This window comes from Nerophis ophidion, linkage group LG24 (genome assembly GCF_033978795.1).
Source record: "Nerophis ophidion isolate RoL-2023_Sa linkage group LG24, RoL_Noph_v1.0, whole genome shotgun sequence".
Lineage (NCBI taxonomy): Eukaryota > Metazoa > Chordata > Actinopteri > Syngnathiformes > Syngnathidae > Nerophis > Nerophis ophidion.
In genome coordinates, this window is record NC_084634.1 from 39,841,004 (window position 1) to 39,862,941 (window position 21,938).

Genomic DNA, 21,938 nt, shown 5'->3' on the forward strand with positions numbered 1-21,938 from the left:
AAAAACATTTTTAAATTGGAACTTCCTGTGGGCCGGATCTTTGGCGCTGGTGAACCGGATTTGTAGTTTGGGGACCCCTGGTTTAGATTGCTGCGTTTGTGTTTTCTGCGCTGTGGATCACCCGTCCTTCTGAGTTTGGCTCGTTTAGATCCAAGCAGATCCCAATCACATACAATCCTTTTTTTTTTCAAATAATATATAATAATAATCTCTTACAATCTCTGGGTCAAATCATTGTAAACATTGTCCCTTGTTACATTCATAAATATTATTCATTCATAAATAGCATCTGTCTGTCGAGATATAAAATTAAACTTATCATCCACTATTATAAGTTCAGGAAAGACTTGTCACACAGAATATAGCCTGGAGGTGGAAGCATCTCGCTCAATGATGATTACAATCACAACTTCAAGTTCAACTGATCAGTAAAACATGGAAAATAAAGTTTGCTTGACAAATTCCTCCATTGTTCTGTCGCATACAATCAGGAAAACGCTTTGTTGACAAGGTGCAGTTCATCACGTGTGGAATGTGATTAGAAAACACGTCCTGACACTCCATCTGGACCTCGCCGTCATGTTCTAAAGGTCAGCTTGAAAAAGTTAGCAAAAGACGTCCGTATATATATGAAAGGGGGAAAAAGGCCTGAGTCACGTCACGCCAGGTTGGATGTTGGACTCTATTTGGTCATGATGATGTCATACCAACACTAGGGTGTATGGAGGGGGAGGGGCCTATTCATGTTCCTAATTTGGTTTTTACAGTGGATCCTGGTTCGGGTCCCTGTTCTGTACAATCAGCATAATGAAAGGTTGAGATGTCTTCACCAGGCTAACCCTCATGCTATTTCTTTATCTTTCACTAATGTAGCATTTCCTGAAAAGTAACAGAGTAAACCACGTGGGGGGTGCAAAGTCTGGCACATTCTATAGCAGGGGTCACCAACGCGGTGCCCGTTCTAAAAATAGCTCAAATAGCAGCACTTACCAGTTAACTGCCTCTATTTTTTTAAATTGTATTTATTTACTAGCAAACTTTGCTCAACATTTTTAATTCTAAGAGAGACAAAACTCAAATAGAATTTGAAAATCCAAGAAAATATTTAAAGACTTGGTCTTCACTTGTTTAAATGAATTCATTTATTTTTTTACTTTGCTTCTTATAACTTTCAGAAAGACAATTTTAGAGAAAAAATACAACCTTAAAAATGATTTTAGGATTTTTAAACACATATACCTTTTTACCTTTTAAATTCCTTCCTCTTCTTTCCTGACAATTTAAATCAATGTTCAAGTACATTTATTTTTAATGTAAAGAATAATAAATATATTTTAATTTAATTCTTCATTTTAGCTTCGGTTTTTTCGACAAAATATTTATTCAAACCTATTTTGATTAAAATAAAATAAAAATATTCTGGCAAATCTAGAAAATCTGTAGAATTAAATTTGAATCTTTTTTCAAAGTCTTTTGAATTTCTTTTAAATTTTTTGTACTGGAAAATCTAGAAGAAATAATGATTTGTCTTTGTTAGAAATATAGCTTGGTCCAATTTGTTATATATTTTAACAAACTGCAGATTGGATTTTAACCTATTTAAAACATGTCATCAAAATTCTAAAATTAATCTTAATCAGGAAAAATTACTAATGATGTTCCATAAATTCTTTTTTTTATTTTTTTTTTAAAAGATTTGAATTAGCTTGTTTTTATCTTCTCTTTTTTCGGTTGAATCTTGAATTTTAAAGAGTCGAAATTGAAGATAAACTATGTTTCAAAATTTAATTTTCTTTTTTTTCTTGTTTTCTCCTCTTTTAAACCATTCAATTAAGTGTTTTTTTTTCATCATTTATTCCCTACAAAAAACCTTCCCTAGACGGAATGACAGACAGAAATACTCATTTTTATTTTGAATATTTATCTGTTTCTATATATATTTATTGTGAGAAATCATTAAGATGATCAGTGTTTCCACAAAGATAAATATCATTAATTATTAATAATAATATAGAGTTAAAGGTAAATTGAGCAAATTGGCTATTTCTGGCAATTTATTGAAGTGTGTATCAAACTGGTAGCCCTTGGCATTAATCAGTACCCAAGAAGTAGCTCTTGCTTTCAAAAAGCTTGGTGGCCGCTGCTCTATAGGCCCTGAACTGGTTCCATACATCAAAAATCATGAACACTTAATTAGATGCATTATATCACACTCCTTTGCTTCATAAACTATAACACAAAGCTACAAAGTCAATGTTTTGTTGGGATAGCTTACGTTGACCTACATTGGAATGGTTTTTAAATAATGCACCATTGCACCCTTCCTTGTTAACGTATGCTCAATCGATACATTTATTTTCATTTGACAATCGTGTATGTGGAAGGGGGCGTGGCCTGCGGGCCTGCAGCGAGGCGAGTTGCGCCAGGACCGGCCTCGGAGTCAGCGACCGGTGCGTAGGCGGCCCACCTGGGCCTTGTTATCTCATCACCCGTCGCTCTGTATAAGCAGCAACCGGGAGGGGAGACGTTGTTGGAGCTGGGAGAGAGCAAGAGCACGACAAGCAATGATAAATGGGTTGTACTTGTATAGCGCTTTACTACCTTTTTTAAGGAACTCAAAGCGCTTTGACACTATTTTCACATTCACCCATTCACGCACATTCACGGCACTAACCAGGACCCACAGGAGCAAAGGGTGAAGTGTCTTGCCCAAGGTCAAAACAGACGTGACTAGGATGATAGAAGGTGGGAATTGAACAAGCAACCCTCAGATTGCTGGCATGGCCACTCTCCCAACTTCGCCACGCCGTCCCCACAAAATCACAATCACAAAAAGACTTGTTTCATTGTCTTGCAACAATGAAACGGGCTCGCCTGGAAATGGCCTGGAGGACCCACTGGAAGGCAACGTCCACAATTTGGCGCCCAACGCGGGTGGGCCATCTATTTATTTAATTTGTTTTAGAGTTACAAGAGAGTTTTATTTTTTCCAAACAAGTCTTTTTGTGAATGTTTGTCGTGCTCTCGGTCTCTCCCAGCTCCAACAAGGTCTCTCCTCCCGGTTGCTGCTTCTACAAAGCGACAGGCGATTAGATAACAAGGCCCAGGTGGGCCATCTACGCACCTGTCGCTGATTTCGAGGATGGTCCTGGGCACATCCCACCTGGCTGCAGGCCCGCAGACCACACCCCCCCTCCACAGTGTTTACCAGCAGTTTCATTGAAGCTTTTTCCAGGAAATTAAGTAGCTTTCTAGAAAATAAACCAAACCATGACCCTAAAATTGAGGTATGCACCAAAGCTAGATAATGGGGTACGTTTGCACCCCAACCAACCAATGTCTGCTTTGCCACATGCAACATAAAGCGGAGATGTCTACGTTTTCCTCAAATAGCCAAGCGTACCGTGACCTACTTTGGTTTGGTTCTAGGATCTTTAAATGTTTCAGTGTGCGGCCCTCGGGTGTGGAATGTCCCCAACAAATCGTATATAGTTAGCTTTTTTACAGCGTCGCGTGGCAATGGCACAAGCTAGGTACGCGATTCAAAACATTCATGATTGTTTTAAGCCGGAGAAACTTGAAGAAGGTATCAGTTTTTTTTGGAAGCAACTCGGCTGAGGCGTTGAAAAGCTCCCGCCAGAAACCCGAGTCCTAGCCGGATGAAGAGGACGATGAGGATGTTGATGAAGGCGATGAGCAGGAACGGGGAGGTCTGTGTTCCCCGCTTCCACCGAGTTCAGTCATCCTCGCCGCGGACGACGGACCATCCTTCTCCTTCCGGCTGCCCGTGCAGACAGACCTCTGGGCGGGTTTGAACTGCCACGTGACCTTCTTGGTGGTCGACGAGAGCTCCGCGGTGGTCAACGAGGTCTCTGTCGACGCCTGACTGGCCGGTGTCGCCGTAGCTTGGGACGACGCCATCCCCTCGACTTGAGGTTCTGTGTTTTCGTCAAAGGAGTCCCAACGTGGTTCTGCCGGCGCCTCTCCGACGGGTTTAAGCCCGGCGGCGGCGGCGACTCTGGAGGGGCGACGGGGATCCGAGTCAGACATGTCCGAGTCCCAGTCGCTGTCTCCTGCCACCGCACCGCAACCCAGTACTGACTCGTCGACAGGACCAGAGTCTGAACTTTCAGAGTCTGACTCCCTAAGAAATGGATACAGATAAAGTATAAATGTTTTCAGTTCATGTACCAAAGTTCCGTTGAAGTCATCCTGATCCATCTGTTTAAAGGGCAATTTTAGAGTCTGTCCAATAAACCGGACATGCATGTTTTGGACTGTGGAAAGAAACGGCAGCGCAACCAGGAGAGGCAGTGGTCACCAACCTTTTCCAGCCCCAGATCCCTGGTCCCCACCTGAAGTGGTGGGATGGGGGTGTACCCCCTGGCGTGTACCGGGGGCCTGGATGTCTACCAAATGGCCGGGGGCGGCCCTGCAGGACTGCGTCCCAGGTGTGGGATAGTTGGTAGGCTCCTTTGTGTCAAACCGTGGACTTTGGGGTTTGGATTGTTTTACCAAGGCAAAGGAAAATTGGCACGAGCAAGACGTGAGTGTTTTTAACACTATAACAAAAAAAGGCAAACAAAAGGCGCGCACAATGGCGGAGAACAAAATTGACTAGAAAACAAAACTAGCACTATGGCATGACTATAGACAAAAAAATAAAAAAAAACTCAACAACTGTGACATAAAAAACCCAAAAACTTACGTGGCATGAGCAGGAGGGAAACAATGGACAGAGTGATTAGCAGGCATGCATGAAGGGAGTAGGGGTAAAGTCGCCAGGCTGACCTCCTGGCAACTTCCGGTTTAAATAATAGACATGATAATTGCAAACAGGTTTTACCAAGGCAAAGGAAAGTTGGCACGAGCAAGACGTGAGTGTTTTTAACACTATAACAAAAAAAGGCGTGCACAATGGCGGAGAACAAACTGACTAAAAAACAAAACTAGCACTATGGCATGACTATAGACAAAAAAAACAAAAAACTCAACAACTGTGACATAAAGAACCCAAAAACTTACGTGGCATGAGCAGGAGGGAAAGAATGGACTTAGTGATTAGCAGGCATGCATGAAGGGAGTAGGGGTAAAGTCGCCAGGCTGACCTCCTGGCAACTTCCGGTTTAAATAATAGACATGATAATTGCAAACAGGTTTTACCAAGGCAAAGGAAAGTTGGCACGAGCAAGACGTGAGTGTTTTTAACACTGTAACAAAAACAGGCAAACAAAAGGCGCGCACAATGGCGGAGAACAAAATTGACTAGAAAACAAAACTAGCACTATGGCATGACTATAGACAAAAAAAACAAAAAACTCAACAACTGTGACATAAAGAACCCAAAAACTTACGTGGCATGAGCAGGAGGGAAACAATGGACGGAGTGATTAGCAGGCAAGCATGAAGGGAGTAGGGGTAAAGTCGCCAGGCTGACTTCCTGGCAACTTCCGGTTTAAATAATAGACATGAAAAATTGCAAACAGGTTTTACCAAGGCAAAGGAAAGTTGGCACGAGCAAGACGTGAGTGTTTTTAACACTGTAACAAAAAAAGGCAAACAAAAGGCGCGCACAATGGCGGAGAACAAACTGATTAAAAAACAAAACTAGCACTATGGCATGACTATAGACAAAAAAAACAACAAACTCAACAACTGTGACATAAAGAACCCAAAAACTTACGTGGCATGAGCAGGAGGGAAACAATGGACAGAGTGATTAGCAGGCATGCATGAAGGGAGTAGGGGTAAAGTCGCCAGGCTGACTTCCTGGCAACTTCCGGTTTAAATAATGGACATGATAATTGCAAACAGGTGTTACATGAGGACAAGGTGAAAACTAATGAGTTGGCATGGTAACAAAGCGAACAAGGAAGTGCAGGAACAGGAACTGAGTGTCCAAAAAACAAAACCGAACATGACCAAAACAAAACATGATCCCATAGACGTGACACTTCGTCCCTGTTGACAGTCTTTGGGGCCCGCTTCCCGATTGCAACTACCTCTTTCAGCCTACCATAGCAGCACACTTCCTACTTCCGGCAACAAATGTGCGCATGTTCTAACTATGGCAGACTTGGTAACAGACACCATAGAAGACTATATCTGGATGAGTAAGGATTCACAACTTACTATTTTTGAAGCTGAAAATACAGAGGGTGAAACGATGGAAGCCAAGAGAGTGAGGATCGGCGTGAATTTACGCTGCAGACATGGAAATTGGAGCCAAGCTCTGCTGACATAAATGGAATGCTTACCCAAAATCAACTGGAAAGCCATTCAGCCACTGACGAACAAGCCAGCTTACGGCTAATGCCGTAGCATGCCGTGGCAAGAAGATGTGTTGCTACGCTAGGAAAAGAGTTCCTCAGTGTTCGCTCGTACCATACAGTTTTGTTATTATTCAGGTTACGGGACTAAAACAGGGTCTGTGTGACTTTACTCTGCGAATGTGGAAATTGGAGCCAAGCTCTGCTGACATAAATGGAGTGCTTAGCCAAAATCAACTGGAAAGTCGATTTTATACCCAAAAATCGAGTGAGTCCCTGTAATATCGATCATGACACATGTAGCACATCAAATAGGTCGGATTGCTCCCGTAAGCTGCATTGCTAGCCACCTAGGACCAGGCGACTATTACCAGTTAGAATGCAAAATAAATAAAGTTACAGTACCAATGATTGTAATACACATACTACATGTGGAGAAATTTGTCCTCTGCATTTGACCCATCCCCTTGTTCACCCTCTGGGAGGTGAGGGGAGCAGTGGGTAGCAGCAGTGGCAACGCCCAAGAATATTTTTGGTGATTTAACCCCCAATGCCAACCCTTGATGCTGAGTGTCAAGGAGGGAGGTAATGGCTCCCATTTTTATAGTCTTTTTTATGACTCGGCCGGGGTTTGAACTCACAACCTACTGGTTGGGGGCGGACACTCTAACCACTGGGCCACCGAGTTGTAACTTTTGTTTTCTTTTCTCTTAAAAGGATTGCCAACGATAGGCAAATCCCCCCCCCACAAAAAAAAGTGCAGTTCCTCTTTAAGACCAGTCCACGTTTATGTTTCTCGGTGTATCAAACCATTTGCGGAGACTCCTCAGTGATAGAAATAAACCCTGAAAGTCTTGCAGTATTCTTTCTATTAAGAATTCAAGAAGGGATTAAAGATGCAAGCAGTGATGGACGGGACCGACTTTTGTTGGTGTTTCCTGCCTTTACCCATTTAACATATCTTTACCTGCACATTACCTACCTTCCCTGCATCCTGGGGTCACACTGGTCCTTCTTTCTTTCACCCATACACGCTGGTGCTTCCTACCATCATCCAGACAACATATCTTTACCTGCACATTACCTACCTACTCTGTATCCTGGAGTCAAACTGGTGCCTCCTTCATTCACCCAGTCAACATATCTTTACCTGCACATTACCTACCTACTCTGTATCCTGGAGTCAAACTGGTGCCTCCTTCATTCACCCAGACAACATATCTTTACCCACACAGTACCTACCTTCTCTGCATTGTGTGGTCAAACTGGGGCCTCCTTCTTTCACCCAGTCAACATATATTTACCCGCACATTACCTACCTTCTCTGCATTGTGTGGTCACGCTGGTGCTTCCTGCTTTTAAGCGGCCATCATGAGACGGCAGCAGCGCAGCAGCATCAGCGCAGCGGTTCTTTGAAGGCTCGTAAAATTAGAACCGGGGCAGTTAGAAAAAGTTTTTGCGCAACTTTTAATCAGAAGGGTTCAATCTCTTTCCTGTGCGAGTTTGAAGCCGACACAACACACGCGCTCAGAGGAGATAATGTTTGAAAAAAGGTGAAGGGGGTAATTGCCAACTTCCCGTTGATGTCAATGAATGAAATGTAGGTCTAAGTGAGACCTACATAGAGGTTTTTGTTTCATGTCCCTACGACATTTCTACTGGAAGTTACGAGCAGTTTTGTCTGTGTTTTCTTCCTAGGAGCATTTTTGTCTGGGTTTTATTCCTAGGGGGCGCTAGAGCGCAATTTTGAGTTTTGGGTACTGATGTGTGTGTCCGGTTTGGTGAGTTTTGAAGCATTTTAAGGGGGTCAAATTACAGCTCAAAGAGGCTAAAATGAACTTTTTTAGGCAACTTTTGTTTTGAAGGGGTTTTTGCCAACTTCCTGTTGATTTTTGCTGAAGGAGGTCAGTGTATGAAATCTCGGTCTAAGTCAGACCTACATAGAAGTTTTTGTTTCATGTCTCTACGACATTCCTAACGGAAGTTACAAGCAGTTTTGTCTGTGTTTTTTCCTAGGGGGCGCTAGAGCGCCATTTTGAGTTTTGGGTTTTGGTTTTTTAGATGCCAGTCCTGATTTGTGTGTTAAATTTGGTGAGTTCAATTACAGCTCAAAGAGGCGGCGGTATAATAATAATAAAACCTTAGAAATACAATAGGGTCCTCTGTCCCAAAGGGACATTGGGTCCCTAAAAACATGTAATAAATCTAACATGTACAAAACGGAAGACCACCATGCACTGGTTTGGCCTGGTAGAGTCACACCAAAGACTATAAAAATGTGAGCCATTACTGCCCTGCTTGGCTTGGCACTCAGAGTCAAGGGTTGGAATTGGGGGGTTCAATCACCAAAATGACTCCCAAGTGCTGTTGCTGCTCACTGCTCCCCTCACCTCCCAGGGGGTGGATCAAGGGGGATGGGTCAAATATATTTATATAGCGCTTTTTCTCTAGTGACTCAAAGCGCTTTACATATCCATCCATCCATCATCTTCCGCTTATCCGAGGTCGGGTCGCGGGGGCAACAGCCTAAGCAGGGAAACCCAGACTTCCCTCTCCCCAACCACTTCGTCTAGCTCTTCCCGGGGGATCCCGAGGCGTTCCCAGGCCAGCCGGGAGACATAGTCTTCCCAACGTGTCCTGGGTCTTCCCCGTGGCCTCCTACCGGTTGGACGTGCCCTAAACACCTCCCTAGGGAGGCGTTCGGGTGGCATCCTGACCAGATGCCCGAACCACCTCATCTGGCTCCTCTCGATGTGAAGGAGCAGCGGCTTTACTTTGAGTTCCTCCCGGATGGCAGAGCTTCTCACCCTATCTCTAAGGGAGAGACCCACCACACGGCGGAGGAAACTCATTTGGGCCGCTTGTACCCGTGATCTTGTCCTTTCGGTCATGACCCAAAGCTCATGACCATAGGTGAGGATGGGAACGTAGATCGAGCGGTAAATTGAGAGCTTTGCCTTCCGGCTCAGCTCCTTCTTCACCACAACGGATCGGTACAACGTCCGCATTACTGAAGACGCCGCACCGATCCGCCTGTCGATCTCACGATCCACTCTTCCCTCACTCGTGAAGAAGACTCCGAGGTACTTGAACTCCTCCACTTGGGGCAGGGTCTCCTCCCCAACCCGGAGACGGCATTCCGCCCTTTTCCGGGCGAGAACCATAGACTCGGACTTGGAGGTGCTGATTCTCATTCCGGTCGCTTCACACTCGGCTGCAAACCGATCCAGTAAGAGCTGAAGATGCCGGTCAGATGAAGCCATCAGGACCACATCATCTGCAAAAAGCAGAGACCTAATCCTGCGGTCACCAAACCGGAACCCCTCAACTGCGCCTAGAAATTTTACATAGTGAAACCCAATATCTAAGTTACATTCAAACCAGTGTGGGTGGCACTGGGAGCAGGTGGGTAAAGTGTCTTGCCCAAGGACACAACGGCAGTGACTAGGAAGGCGGAAGCGGGAATCGAACCTGCAACCCTCAAGTTGCTGGCACGGCCGCTCTACCAACCGAGCTAAACCGCTCCATGGTCATTTTCAGCACACCTAGTCTGTGTGCCAATCATCGGTAGACTCTGGAACATACCTGCCACTGTACGACGTGGATCCTTCAGGCCCCAGGAGCAGGCAGTCCGGAGCAGCCAGGTATACGAAGCTATCCGTGCACAAAAAGTCTCCCTCCTCCGGTTTATAGGGCACCAAGTGAGAAGTCTTGGCGTCCGGTTCCAAGATGGACGACTCCAAGGGTGCCTTCTTGTTGTCAAAGTGTTGGCGCAGGATCTCGTGGGCAGGAAAGCCCGTGACCGTGGGGAGCTCCCCATGTGGTCTTTCGGACACGGCGAGGTAAACAAAGTTATCCGGTTGGGCGAACGGATCAATGTCCCCGCAGTCCAGTCCTGAGCTTCGGACGGGCTTGTGGTACTGATCCAGGAGGTGTTTCATGGGCTGCTTGGAGGGAGTAGGAGGAAGAAGTGGGTCATCCGCCATGATGCTCACCTTTCTTGTCGGCCGGTGAGAAACACTCCCAACCGTGTCCAGTGTGGCCTGGTAAGTTGAGACCGTTCTACCGTCCCTCCACTTGTTGCCGTCCCCTCCTGTGCCGCGGGCATCCCCTTCCCTCTCAGGGTTTGTTTGGAGGTCTTCCTTTGGCGAGGTGTGGAGGAGCGAGGGGTAGCACCACTGGAGCTCAGCGCTCTCCTCCCTGCCCCATTCCTTCAGACCCCCTTCGTCGCCGTCCTTCTCCAGGGAGGTGCTGCTGCTGCCCAGGTCGGAGCCGCTGATTGGCTGGTCGCTGTCGGAGCCGCCTTCGTCCTGGCTCTGATTGGACGACAGGAAAATGCCGCTGGAGTCCGATTCCAGAGTTAGGTTGGAGTCTGGAGAGCTGTCCTCTTTATTGGGGCTGGAAGAGAGGAAACATTACTTGATGCCTTGTTTTCACGCTTGGGCTGACCTACTTTTTGGGATCCACGCCCGTCAATAGTTTTGGTGTTTACTGTAACTCTGTTTGGTCCCCAAATGAACCCAGAAATTCTGATTCAATTTGAAAGTAATTAGCACAAACCCCGTTTCCATATGAGTTGGGAAATTATGTTCGATGTAAATATAAACGGAATATAAACCCATATTCAGTTGAATATGCTACAAAGACAACATATTTGATGTTCAAACTCATAAACTTTTTTGTGTGTGCAAATAATCATTAACTTTAGAATTTGATGCCAGCAACACTTGACAAAGAAGTTGGGAAAAGTGGCAATAAATACTGATAAAGTTGAGGAATGCTCATCAAACACTTATTTGGAACATCCCACAGGTGTGCAGGCTAATTGGGAACAGGTGGGTGCCATGATTGGGTATAAAAGCAGCTCCCATGAAATGCTAAGTAATTCACAAACAAGGATGGGGCGAGGGTCACCACTTTGTAAGCAAATCGTGGAACAGTTTTAGAACAACATTTCTCAACGAACCATTGCAAGGAATTTAAGGATTTTACCATCTACGGTTTGTAAAATCATCAAAAGGTTCAGAGAATCTGGAGAAACCACTGCACGTAAGCGATGACATTACGGACCTTTGAACCCTCAGGCGGTATGGGATCAAAAACCGACATCAGTGTGTAAAGGATATCACCACATGGGCTCAGGAACACTTCATAAAACCACTGTCAGTAACTACAGCTGGTCGCTACATCTGTAAGTGCAAGTTAAAACTCTACTATGCAAAGCGAAACCCATTCATCAACAACACCAAGGAACGCCGCCGGCTTGGCTGGGCCCGAGATCATCTAAGATGGACTGATGCAAAGTGGAAAAGTGTTCTGTGGTCTGACGAGTCCACATTTCAAATTATATTTGGAAACAGAGGGCTTCACGGTGGGAGAGGGGTTAGTGCGTCTGCCTCACAATACGAAGTTCCTGCAGTCCTGGGTTCAAATCCAGGCTCGGGGTCTTTCTGTGTGGAGTTTGCATGTTCTCCCCGTGAATGCGTGGGTTCCCTCCGGGTACTCCGGCTTCCTCCCACTTCCAAAGACATGCACCTGAGGATAGGTTGATTGGCAACACTAAATTGGCCCTAGTGTGTGAATGTGAGTGTGAATGTTGTCTGTCTGTCTGTGTTGGCCCTGCGATGAGGTAGCGACGTGTCCAGGGTGTACCCCGCCTTACGCCCGATTGTAGCTGAGATAGGCGCCAGCGCCCCCCGCGACCCCAAAAGGGACTAAGCGGTAGAAAATGGATGGATGGATGGACGTGGTGTCCTCCGGAACAAAGAGGAAAATAACCATCCGGATCGTTATAGGCACAAAGTTCAAAAGCCAGCATGTGTGATGGTATGGGGGTGCATTAGTGCCCAAGGCATGGGTAACTCACACATCTGTGAAGGCACCATTAATGCTGAAAGGTACATACAGGTTTTGGAATAACATATGTTGTCATCCAAGCAAGGTTATCATGGACGCCCCTGCTTATTTCAGCAAGACAATGCCAAGCCACGTGTTACAACAGCGTGGCTTTGTAAAAAAAAGAGTGCGGGTACTTTCCTGGCCCGCCTGCAGTCCAGACCTGTCTCCCATGGAAAATGTGTGGCGCATTATGAAGTGTAAAATACGACAGCGGAGACCCCGGACTGTTGAACGACTGAAGCTCTACATAAAACAAGAATGGGAAAGAATTCCACTTTCAAAGCTTCAACAATTAGTTTCCTCAGTTCCCAAACGTTTATTGAGTGTTGTTAAAAGAAAAGGTGATGTAACACAGTGGTGAACATGCCCTTTCCCAACTACTTTCACACGTGTTGCAGCCATGAAATTCTAAGTTAATTATTAATTGCAAAAAAAATAAAGTTTATGAGTTTGAACATCGAATATGTTGTCTTTGTAGCATATTCAACTGAATATGGCTTGAAAAGGATTTGCAAATCATTGTATTCTGTTTATATTTACATCTAACACAATTTCCCAACTCATATGGAAACATGGTATGTAGCTTAATTCATTATTACTGTAGACTTATGTCAGTTGGAAGCACACTTTGAACTCTCCAACCGCGTACATAAAACTGGATGGACGCGGGGGCCACTTTTATACATCTTGTACAAACCCCCAAAACATTGAGAAAATACAATGATTTGTAAATCCTTTTCAACTTATGTTCAATTCAATGGACTGCAAAGACAAGATGTTTCATGTTCACACTGAGAAGCTGCTCTCCTTTACTATGAAGCCACACTGTTGTAACACGTGGCTTGGCATTGTCTTGCTGAAATAAGCAGGGGCGTCCATGATAACGTTGCTTGGATGACAACATATGTGGTTCCAAAAGCTGTATGTACCTTTCAGCATTAATGGTGCTTTCACAGATGTGTGAGTTACCCATGCCTTGGGCACTAATGCACCCCCATACCATCACACATGCTGGCTTTTCAACTTTGTGCCAAGAATAGTCCAGATGGTTCTTTCCTCCTCCATGTCCTCCTCTTTCCGGAGGACATGGCGTCCACAGTTTCCCAAAAAAAAATTGGAATCTGGACTTGTCAGACCACAGAACACTTTTCCACTTTGCATCGGTTCATCTTAGATGAGCTCAGGTCTAGCGAAGCCAATGGTGTTTCCGGGTGTTGTTGACGAATGGCGTTAGCTTTGCATAGTACAGTTTTAACTTGCCCCAAGTGGAGAAATTGAAGTACCTCGGAGTCTTGTTCACGAGTGAGGGCGTCTTCAGTAATGCGGACGCTGTATCGCTCTGTTGTGGTGAAGAAGGAGCTGAGCCGGAAGGCAAAGCTCTCAATTTACCGCTCGATCTACGTTCCCATCCTCACCTATGGTCATGAGCTTTGGGTCATGACCGAAAGGATAAGATCACGGGTACAAGCGGCCCAAATGAGTGTCCGGGTCTCTCCCTTAGAGATAGGGTGAGAAGCTCTGTCATCCGGGAGGAACTCAAAGTAAAGCCGCTGCTCCTCCACATGGAGAGGAGCCAGATGAGGTGGTTCGGGCATCTGGTCAGGATGCCACCCGAACGCCTAAGGAGGTGTTTAGGGCACGTCCGACCGGTAGGAGGTCATGGGCAGACTATGTCTCCCATGGGAAGACTATGTCTCCCGGCTGGCCTGGGAATGCCTCGGGATCCCCCGGGAGGAGCTGGACCAAGTATGCTGGGGAGAGGGAAGTCTGGGCATCTCTGCTTAGGCTGCTGCCCCCGTGACCCCACCTCCGATAAACGGAAGAAGATGGTTTTAGTTTTAACTTGCACTTACAGATGTAGCGACCAACTGTAGTTACTGACAGTGGTTTTCTGAAGTGTTCCTGAGCCCATGTGGTGATTTCCTTTACACATTGATGTCACTTTTTGATGCAGTACCGCCTGAGGGATCCAAGGTGCATAATATCATGGCTTATGTGCAGTGATTTCTCCAGATTCTCTGAACCTTTGGATGATATTACGGAGCGTAGATGGTGAAATCCCTAAATTCCTTGCAATAGCTGCTTGAGAAATGTTGTTCTTAAACAATTTGCTCAGGCATTTGTTGACAAAGTGGTGACCCTCGCCCCGTCCTTGTTTGTGAACGACTGAGCATTTCATGGAAGCTGCTTTTATACCCAATCATGGCTCCCACCTGTTTCCAATTAGCCTGTTCACCTGTGGGATGTTCCAAATAAGTGTTTGATGAGCATTCCTCAACTTTATCAGTATTTATTGCCACCTTTCCCAACTTCTTTGTCACATGTTGGTGGCATCAAATTCCAAGTGAGCTAATATTTGCAAAAAAATAACAAAGTTTACCAGTTCGAACGTTAAATATCTTGTCATTGCAGTCTATTCAATTGAATATTAGTTGAAAAGAATTTGCAAATCCTTATATGCTATTTTTACAGAAGAGCATGTTCGGCAGCGCACACACACAGAGTATTTACAAACAGACACAGTGTGTCGAAAGAAAAGGGAGAATAGACGCATTTTGATGTAAAAAGTAAAGATAAAGATGAAGTTATAACACTGAAACACCCTCAGGAAGAGTTACTTTAATACAAATAAAGTAAGTTTCTTCCAAGTATCATTATCACTGGAGGAGGAGGAGGAATAGCTAAACATGTTTCACTACACACCGTAGGACGATACAATAGCTCACCGGCATCACAATGTAAACAAATGCCCTGGGTGGATCTACACATGACATCCACTGTAATGATACCAAATATAGGAGTGTCTCTGGTCGATACTACTATGATTACATTGATATTTTATATCGTCACAAAATCTTTTTTCCTCTTTTTAAAATGTATATTATGTTTATAAAGTCAGTAAATATGTCCCTGGGCATATGAAGACTTTGAATATGACCAATGTATGATCCTGTAACGACTTGGTATCGGATCGATAATGTGTGGTATCATCCAAAACTAATGTAAAGCATCAAAGAAGAGAAGAATAAGTGACTATTACATTTTAACAGAAGTGTAGGTAGAACATGTTAAAACAGAAAATAAGCAGATATTAACAGTAAATAAAGACATAGATTAATACTCCATTGTGGAGAGGGCGTGGCCTACGGGCCTGTTGCGGAACGGGGTGTGCCAGGACCGACCTCGAAGACAACGACAGGTGCGTAGATGGCCCAGGTGGGCCTTGTTAACCAATCACCTGTCGCCTTTATTAGCAGCAGCCGGAATGAGACACAAAGTTGGAGCGGGAGAGAAAGACATTTTGCTGGGAAGCAAAAGCCTCTGCACATTTATGAAAATAAAACAGTGCAATACCCTGAATTCCGGGCTCTACTGGCAGTGTGTGGTGGTCTGAAGAACCCACTCGAGGGCAACCTCTACAGCAGGGGTAGGGAACCTATGGCTCTAGAGCCAGATGTGGCTCTTTTGATGACTACTCTCAGATAAATCTTAGCTGACATTGCTTAACACGATAAGTAATTAATAATTCCGCTGGTAATCGCAGTGTTAAAAATAACGTTCAAAATACAAAACATTCTCATGCATTTTAATCCAATTACCCATTTTCTATCGCACCTGTCCAAGATGTTGCATTAATGGCAAGAAGTATTATATTTATTATTAGTTAAATTTAGAATAACAATGTTATTAAAAAGAATAAGAGACTTATTATAGTCTAAAAATGTTGGTCTTGTCAAGACCTGGACTATGGTGTGGTTTATTTTCCCGTGGTGCAAAGAGATTGGAACGGACATGGCGGGAAGTTAATGACATCTTTAATCTTAAGTCAAAAATATTACAAAAACAAAGGGTGTAAACAAAAGGCGCTCTCAGTGGAGGTTAAAAACTTGGCTATGAAAACTAAAACTTGCACAATGGGAAAACTATGAACATAAACTAAAACTTACAAACTGTGGCATGAAAAACTTACTTGGACCGAGAAAGAGCATGGATCATCGGCATGGATGACATAGGTGTTTGGGAGGTGATAGAGGGTGAGTAGAAGGTGATGTCGCCAGGCTGACTGCCTGGCAACTGCAGGCTTAAATGGTGATGTGGTGATTGAGAACAGGTACATGAGATCAAGTAAATCAGGTGGGTGAGTCGTGAAAACAGGTGAATTGATTGGTAGTCATGGAAACAAAAACAAACCAGGGTGTGCAAAAACAGGAACTAATGGAGTCAAAAACAAAACAGAACACAACTAAACAGAACATGATCAGAAAGACATGACAGGTCTTACTTGAAAATGCACGCATTTAGTTGTATTCAGTGTTTAAAAAATATTTTACGGCTCTCGCGGAAATACATTTTGAAATATTTGGCTTTCATGGCTCTCTCAGCCAAAAAGGTTCCCGACCCCTGATCTACATCATAATGTGTACAGAATATTAGGTGTATAAAGGACACAATATGTTACTGCATATGTCAGCAGACTAATGAGGAGTCTTTGTTTGTGTACTTACTACTAAAATACAAGTTGTCTAGTATTTACCTCCCGGTATCAGTTCGAGATGCCACCTCAGTAGAAGCATTTAAGTCTCACCTTAAAACACTTTAAATAGACTCCCTTTTTAGACCAGTTGATCTGCCGTTTCTTTTCTTTTTCTTCTATGTCCCACTCTCCCTTGTGGAGGGGGTCCGGTCCGATCCGGTGGCCATGTACTGCTTGCCTGTGTATCGGCTGGGGACATCTCTGCGCTACTGATCCGCCTCCGCTTGTGATGGTTTCCTGCTGGCTCCGCTGTGAACGGGACTCTCGCTGCTATGTTGGATCCGCTTTGGACTGGACTCTCGCGACTGTGTTGGATCTATTATGGATTGAACTTTCACAGTATCATGTTAGACCCGCTCGACATCCATTGCTTTCCTCCTCTCCAAGGTTCTCATAGTCATTATTGTCACCGACGTCCCACTGGGTGTGAGTTTTCCTTGCCCTTATGTGGGCCTACCGAGGATGTCGTGGTGGTTTGTGCAGCCCTTTGAGACACTAGTGATTTAGGGCTATATAAGTAAACATTGATTGTTGATTGATTAATTTAGTCCTTATTTTTAAGGACTAACATATGTTTCGTCTACCCTAAGATTTTTTATTCCAATGAAGACAATAACGACTTTTTTTGTGGTCCCCTTTTTAAAAAAAGTATCGAAACGCATTTGGTATCGGTACCAAAATATTGGTATGGGGACAACCCTAAAACTTTCCCCCTCAGACACTGACCTTGTGCCAACAGTCAAAGTCCCAGTGGAAGATGTAGTTGACCATCCCACGGGGTCCTTGTCTGCATCAGCGGCAGGCAAAGGGACTTTGGAGCTGAGCTCCAAATTGACCAGGAACCTGCTCCCCACACCTGAGTAACAGCAGAAACACGTTTTTGTTAACACCAACAACATGTTGAACTGTGGTCAACCACAATATTGCACTAAATTTTAGGTCCTAAAGATACCGGATTAAACAAAACCTGTTTACCTACCTGGTAAAAGAGCCCCTTTCTCTCTTTGCGGCACAGGGTGTGTTTGGTAGATGTCAGCGGGCTCCTTTTGAGACTCCATCTGTGTTTGGTACAAATCTGGGCTGTCTGTGTGGGTCTGAGACAGGTCCAGGTGCTCCAAGTCGGTATCCAGCTCTCTCGCTCTGCGCTCTAACTCTGTCAAGCTGAGCTCAGAGGCTGCGGAGGAGGGGGGGTGGGAGCCTCCGAAGCCCACGGGGGGCCGGAGAAGAGGCCAGCGTTGAAGGGAACCTGATAAAGAGTCCGTATCGCCTCCTGCCGCTCCTCCTTTATCCCAGCCGTCATCCCATAATGTGTTGACCATCTCGAGTACAGAATCCCAGTTCCCCATCTCTTGTTCTTCTCCAAAAGTATCTCTGTCACTTATGTCCACCACACATTCTTCTTTCTTTAACTCCACTGTGACTTCCACTGATCTTTGGCCCTGTTGCTTTTGTGGTCTATCTTGAATAGTTCTAGTTTCTTCTATGACTGCCATTTCTGAGACTTTTTCTTCCGGGTTTACTTTGATTGTGTCTTGTTCGATTTCTTTGAAAGTAGCCTTGTCCTTGGTTTGATCAAGAATCTTATCACGTTCACCAATGCGCTCTGTCTCTCTCTTCTCCTCGTCAGTGCTTTCCTTTGTGGTCTCTCCTTGTTTTTCTTTGCTCTTGGATCGCTTGGGTTCGTCCTGGTCTCTGTAGACCCTCCAGTGCTCCAAGTTCTGCTCCTTCAAGGAGGCTCTTCCCACTATAACTGCGCCCTGTACTTGTTCTTGATGAGACGGCTCTTTCAGCGAGCATCGGCCTGTAAAAATGGTAAGATCTGTAATAAGCGGGTTTTCCGAGTGGTGACCTGGACGGGAATGAAGATGAGCGTGCGGGCGGCGTTTCTCCAAGGCAGATATTACCGAGGGAAGTGGGGGTAGTATTGGGAGGTTGTGGATTGCACCACCCTGCCGAACTGTCCTCTTTCTGACCATGATGCGACGAGGCCAGGTGGACTCAATGCCTTCAGCGGGGCTTGTTGACTCTAGGTCTGCAAGGCCTTTTCTAAGTCTTGGGCTAAGCACCCCGGGTCTCAGCCCAGTGGCTGTGCCAGGTCGAGTCCTGGAATTGGATTTAGATGATTTGGACTTCTGGCTTTTGGATCCCTTTCCGGCATGGCCAGATATTTTTTTGGAGATATCTACGGGGCTTTTCTGAGCTTGCTCTGCTGGGACAGCGTCAGTTTCTTCCCCAACCTCAACATTTACCTGAGTTTTATTTGTGCTTCTGTGCTCTTCATTTGCAGTCTCCATGTTACTCTCAGTCTCCTTCTCCTGAATTATCCCAATGTCTAAGACTGTCTCAGACTCATGTGAAGTCGCAACTTTTAACTCAAGTTGAGGTTCCAATGTTGAGGGGACTGAACTAAACTCCTTGTTCCCTTGAACTATTCCCTCAGCTTCTGTTCGAGCAATATTTTCCAGCCTTGAACTGTTATCAGTTTTAGGCCCTGTTTTAATCTCTGGCTTCATTTTAAAATCAGACCCAGTTCCATGAACATTTGTATCTCCAGGAACAACTCTATCTTCATAAAAAGTTGATGGTGCAGCCTCAGCAATAGGTTCTTGTCTGGTGACACCTCTGAAGAGTTTTTCCCCACACCTTGACCCTCCCCGTTGTCCTTCTCGGTTGGCAGTTTTTGACACATTTTCTACCTGCACTCCACAATCTACTTTTCCTTCCAAATCCCTTCCTTCAGCTCTTGTTTTTACCTGTGAGCCCATTCTTTTTTCAGACCCCTTTTTAATGCCGGCTTTGTTTCCGTTTTCATAGTTGCTCCAATTCCCGTTATGCTTTCCTTGCATACCTTTCATGATGTCAGCCTCAGACATGCTTTCACCCCCACTGACCGTTCTTGTTCCACAGCCAGGTTTGCCGTCAACAAACCCTAGGCCCATATTCCCATTGTCACTTTTGGAATCAGAGCCTACCTTTGACCCAGCCCTACTCCTACCCACTGCACCAGTACCCATTCTCGGGGCAGCACTTGGTGAGGGCGAAGGCTGAGAGAGCAACAGAGGGGTTGTGTCCAAAACCTGATCGGATTCTAAAAATACAGAATCTCTTTCGGAAGGAACTTGCCGGCCGTACCCGAAGGTCCCAAAAGTTGATGTGTCCCTCCTCTCCCTTTCTCTTGCCCGCTCCCTTTCCAACCTTCCCCTTTCTCTCTCTCTTTCCCACTCTCGCTGTGCCCATCCTCTCTCCATCTCCCTCTCTCGCTCTCTTTCCCACTCCCGCTCTCGCTCACTACGACCCCATCCACCTTGCTCCCTCAGGTCCAGCTCAAGGTCATGAGCCGACAGTTGGACCAGTGGGGCTCGGTAAGGGGACCGTCTAAGCTCCTGGGGCGGGGACATTCTCAGACTCTGTGTTTGGGAGTAATGTCTGGATTGAAGGACATGTGGAGGCGAACAGCGCAAACTCTGGGATTGACTGGGGCGAGGTTTGGCGGGTGAGAAAAAGACAGGAGTATGGTAGCCAGAGGAGAGAGGTGAACCAGAGAACGGCGATATCAGGGGTGATGTCAGTGAGGAGGAGTGGCCTGCAGCATGTGAATAGTGGGCCGGGTTCAAATATCCTCCTCCTCGGTCCATCATTTCGTTGGTAGTGATGTCCAAACACTCCAGGTGTTTCGGAGGAGTGAGAACTTTCCAGGAGTGGCGGCCATCTCTACTCTTTGTGCTGTCTCCGTGATGATGGTGATAGTGATGGGAGTGCTTCTTCGAAGACGAGGATGATGATGCCACTCCTGGCGCTGAGAATGATGAGACAGCTGGAGAAACTGAACGGTTGAAATGTCCAGGTGAAGGGCAGCCTCCGCCACCAGTATCTTGAGCTCCAAGTTTCAGTGAATCAAAGATGGCCCTTTCATCCAGACGGCGGACAAAGGAAGGGTTGGGAGTTAGAGAGCATGGCTGAGAATCAAACATCTCAGCTGGGGATGTGCTGACCCTCAGGGAGCCACTGGCAGAGTAAAAACTCCCCTCACCCCCAACATCCCGCCTTGTGGACCCTCCTGGGTGGTGGTGGTGGTGGTGGCTGTCTATTTGTTGATTAATGCACATGGTGTCGTAGATGGAACGCTGTGGTACGTAGCCATCACCGTATCCCCCTTCCATGATGCCATCTCGCCCTCTCACTCCTCTGTCCCCAACTCCGTGTTTCTCCAGGCAACAGGAGCTCTTCCGGAAACAGCCTGGCCGGCTCAGTGGTTTGCCCATGTTTTGTTGGGTGGATGACAGTGGGAAGGGTGGATGGGAGACACGCGGGAAGTTTGAAGGGTCAATCGTGAAGTCGTTTGTGTATTTGGATTTGAAGAAGTTTTGCAGTAGCTATAAAAGCTATCAAAGATCAATCAATGAAAGGGTGCACTCTTCAAAGACAAGCTTTAAAAATATTTTCAGATAATGGAGGATATCCATCCATTTTCTGCCGCTTTCTCCTCTCGGGGTATACAAGGGAATTCTTGTCCACTCTTTTGGTCCAAAAGATGTGTATTGCCTTACATGTTCTTGGAATGAGTTGATTTATAGTTTTGGACTATTCTGAACGCCTGATTAGAGCCACTTGAGTTTTTTTTCAAGGTTTGAAAGGCAGGCACAGAGCACACAGTGGATGGAAGACTGGCTTATCTTCTGTTTGTTGACGAGGAACATCCATCTGTGGAAAACAAACAATTGAAAATGTCACTTCAGAGCGTACAAAACATATAAGAGGGACATCGGAAAATATGAAGTCATTGTTGGCATATATTCTTCTGACTGAAAGGCGGTGGGGCAGCACGGTGGTAGAGGGGTTAGTGCGTCTGCCTCACAATACGAAGGTCCTAGGAGACCTGGGTTCAATCCCGGGCTTGGTATCTTTCTGTGTGGAGTTTGCATGTTCTCCCCGTGACTGCGTGGGTTCCCTCTGGGTACTCCGGCTTCCTCCCACCTCCAAAGACATAAACCTGGGGATAGGCCCCTCCCACCTCCAAAGACATGCACCTGGGGATAGGCCCCGCCCACCTCCAAAGACATGCACCTGGGGATAGGCCCCTCCCACCTCAAAAGACATGCACTTGGGGATAAGCCCCTCCCACCTCCGAAGACATGCACCTGGGGATAGGCCCCTCCCACCTCCAAAGACATGCACCTGGGGATAAGCCCCTCCCACCTCCGAAGACATGCACCTGCGGATAGGCCCCTCCCACCTCC

General features: G+C 45.7%; 1 protein-coding gene across 2 annotated transcripts in view; it reads right to left on the reverse strand.

Moving 5' to 3' along the window:
• Positions 1-3,140: 3,140 nt before the first annotated feature.
• The window catches only part of LOC133542180 (uncharacterized), a 32,155-nt gene continuing 13,357 nt past the window's right edge, over positions 3,141-21,938 (reverse strand). For both annotated transcript variants that reach the window (XM_061886064.1, XM_061886066.1), the window contains exons 2-5: positions 17,681-21,402; positions 17,428-17,557; positions 9,855-10,667; positions 3,141-4,144 (exon numbers count right to left, since the gene is read on the reverse strand). In XM_061886064.1, the coding sequence (XP_061742048.1) occupies positions 3,652-4,144; positions 9,855-10,667; positions 17,428-17,557; positions 17,681-20,963 (4,719 nt within the window). In that variant the 5' untranslated portion in view covers positions 20,964-21,402 and the 3' untranslated portion in view covers positions 3,141-3,651. The remainder of the gene's footprint in view (positions 4,145-9,854; positions 10,668-17,427; positions 17,558-17,680; positions 21,403-21,938) is intronic.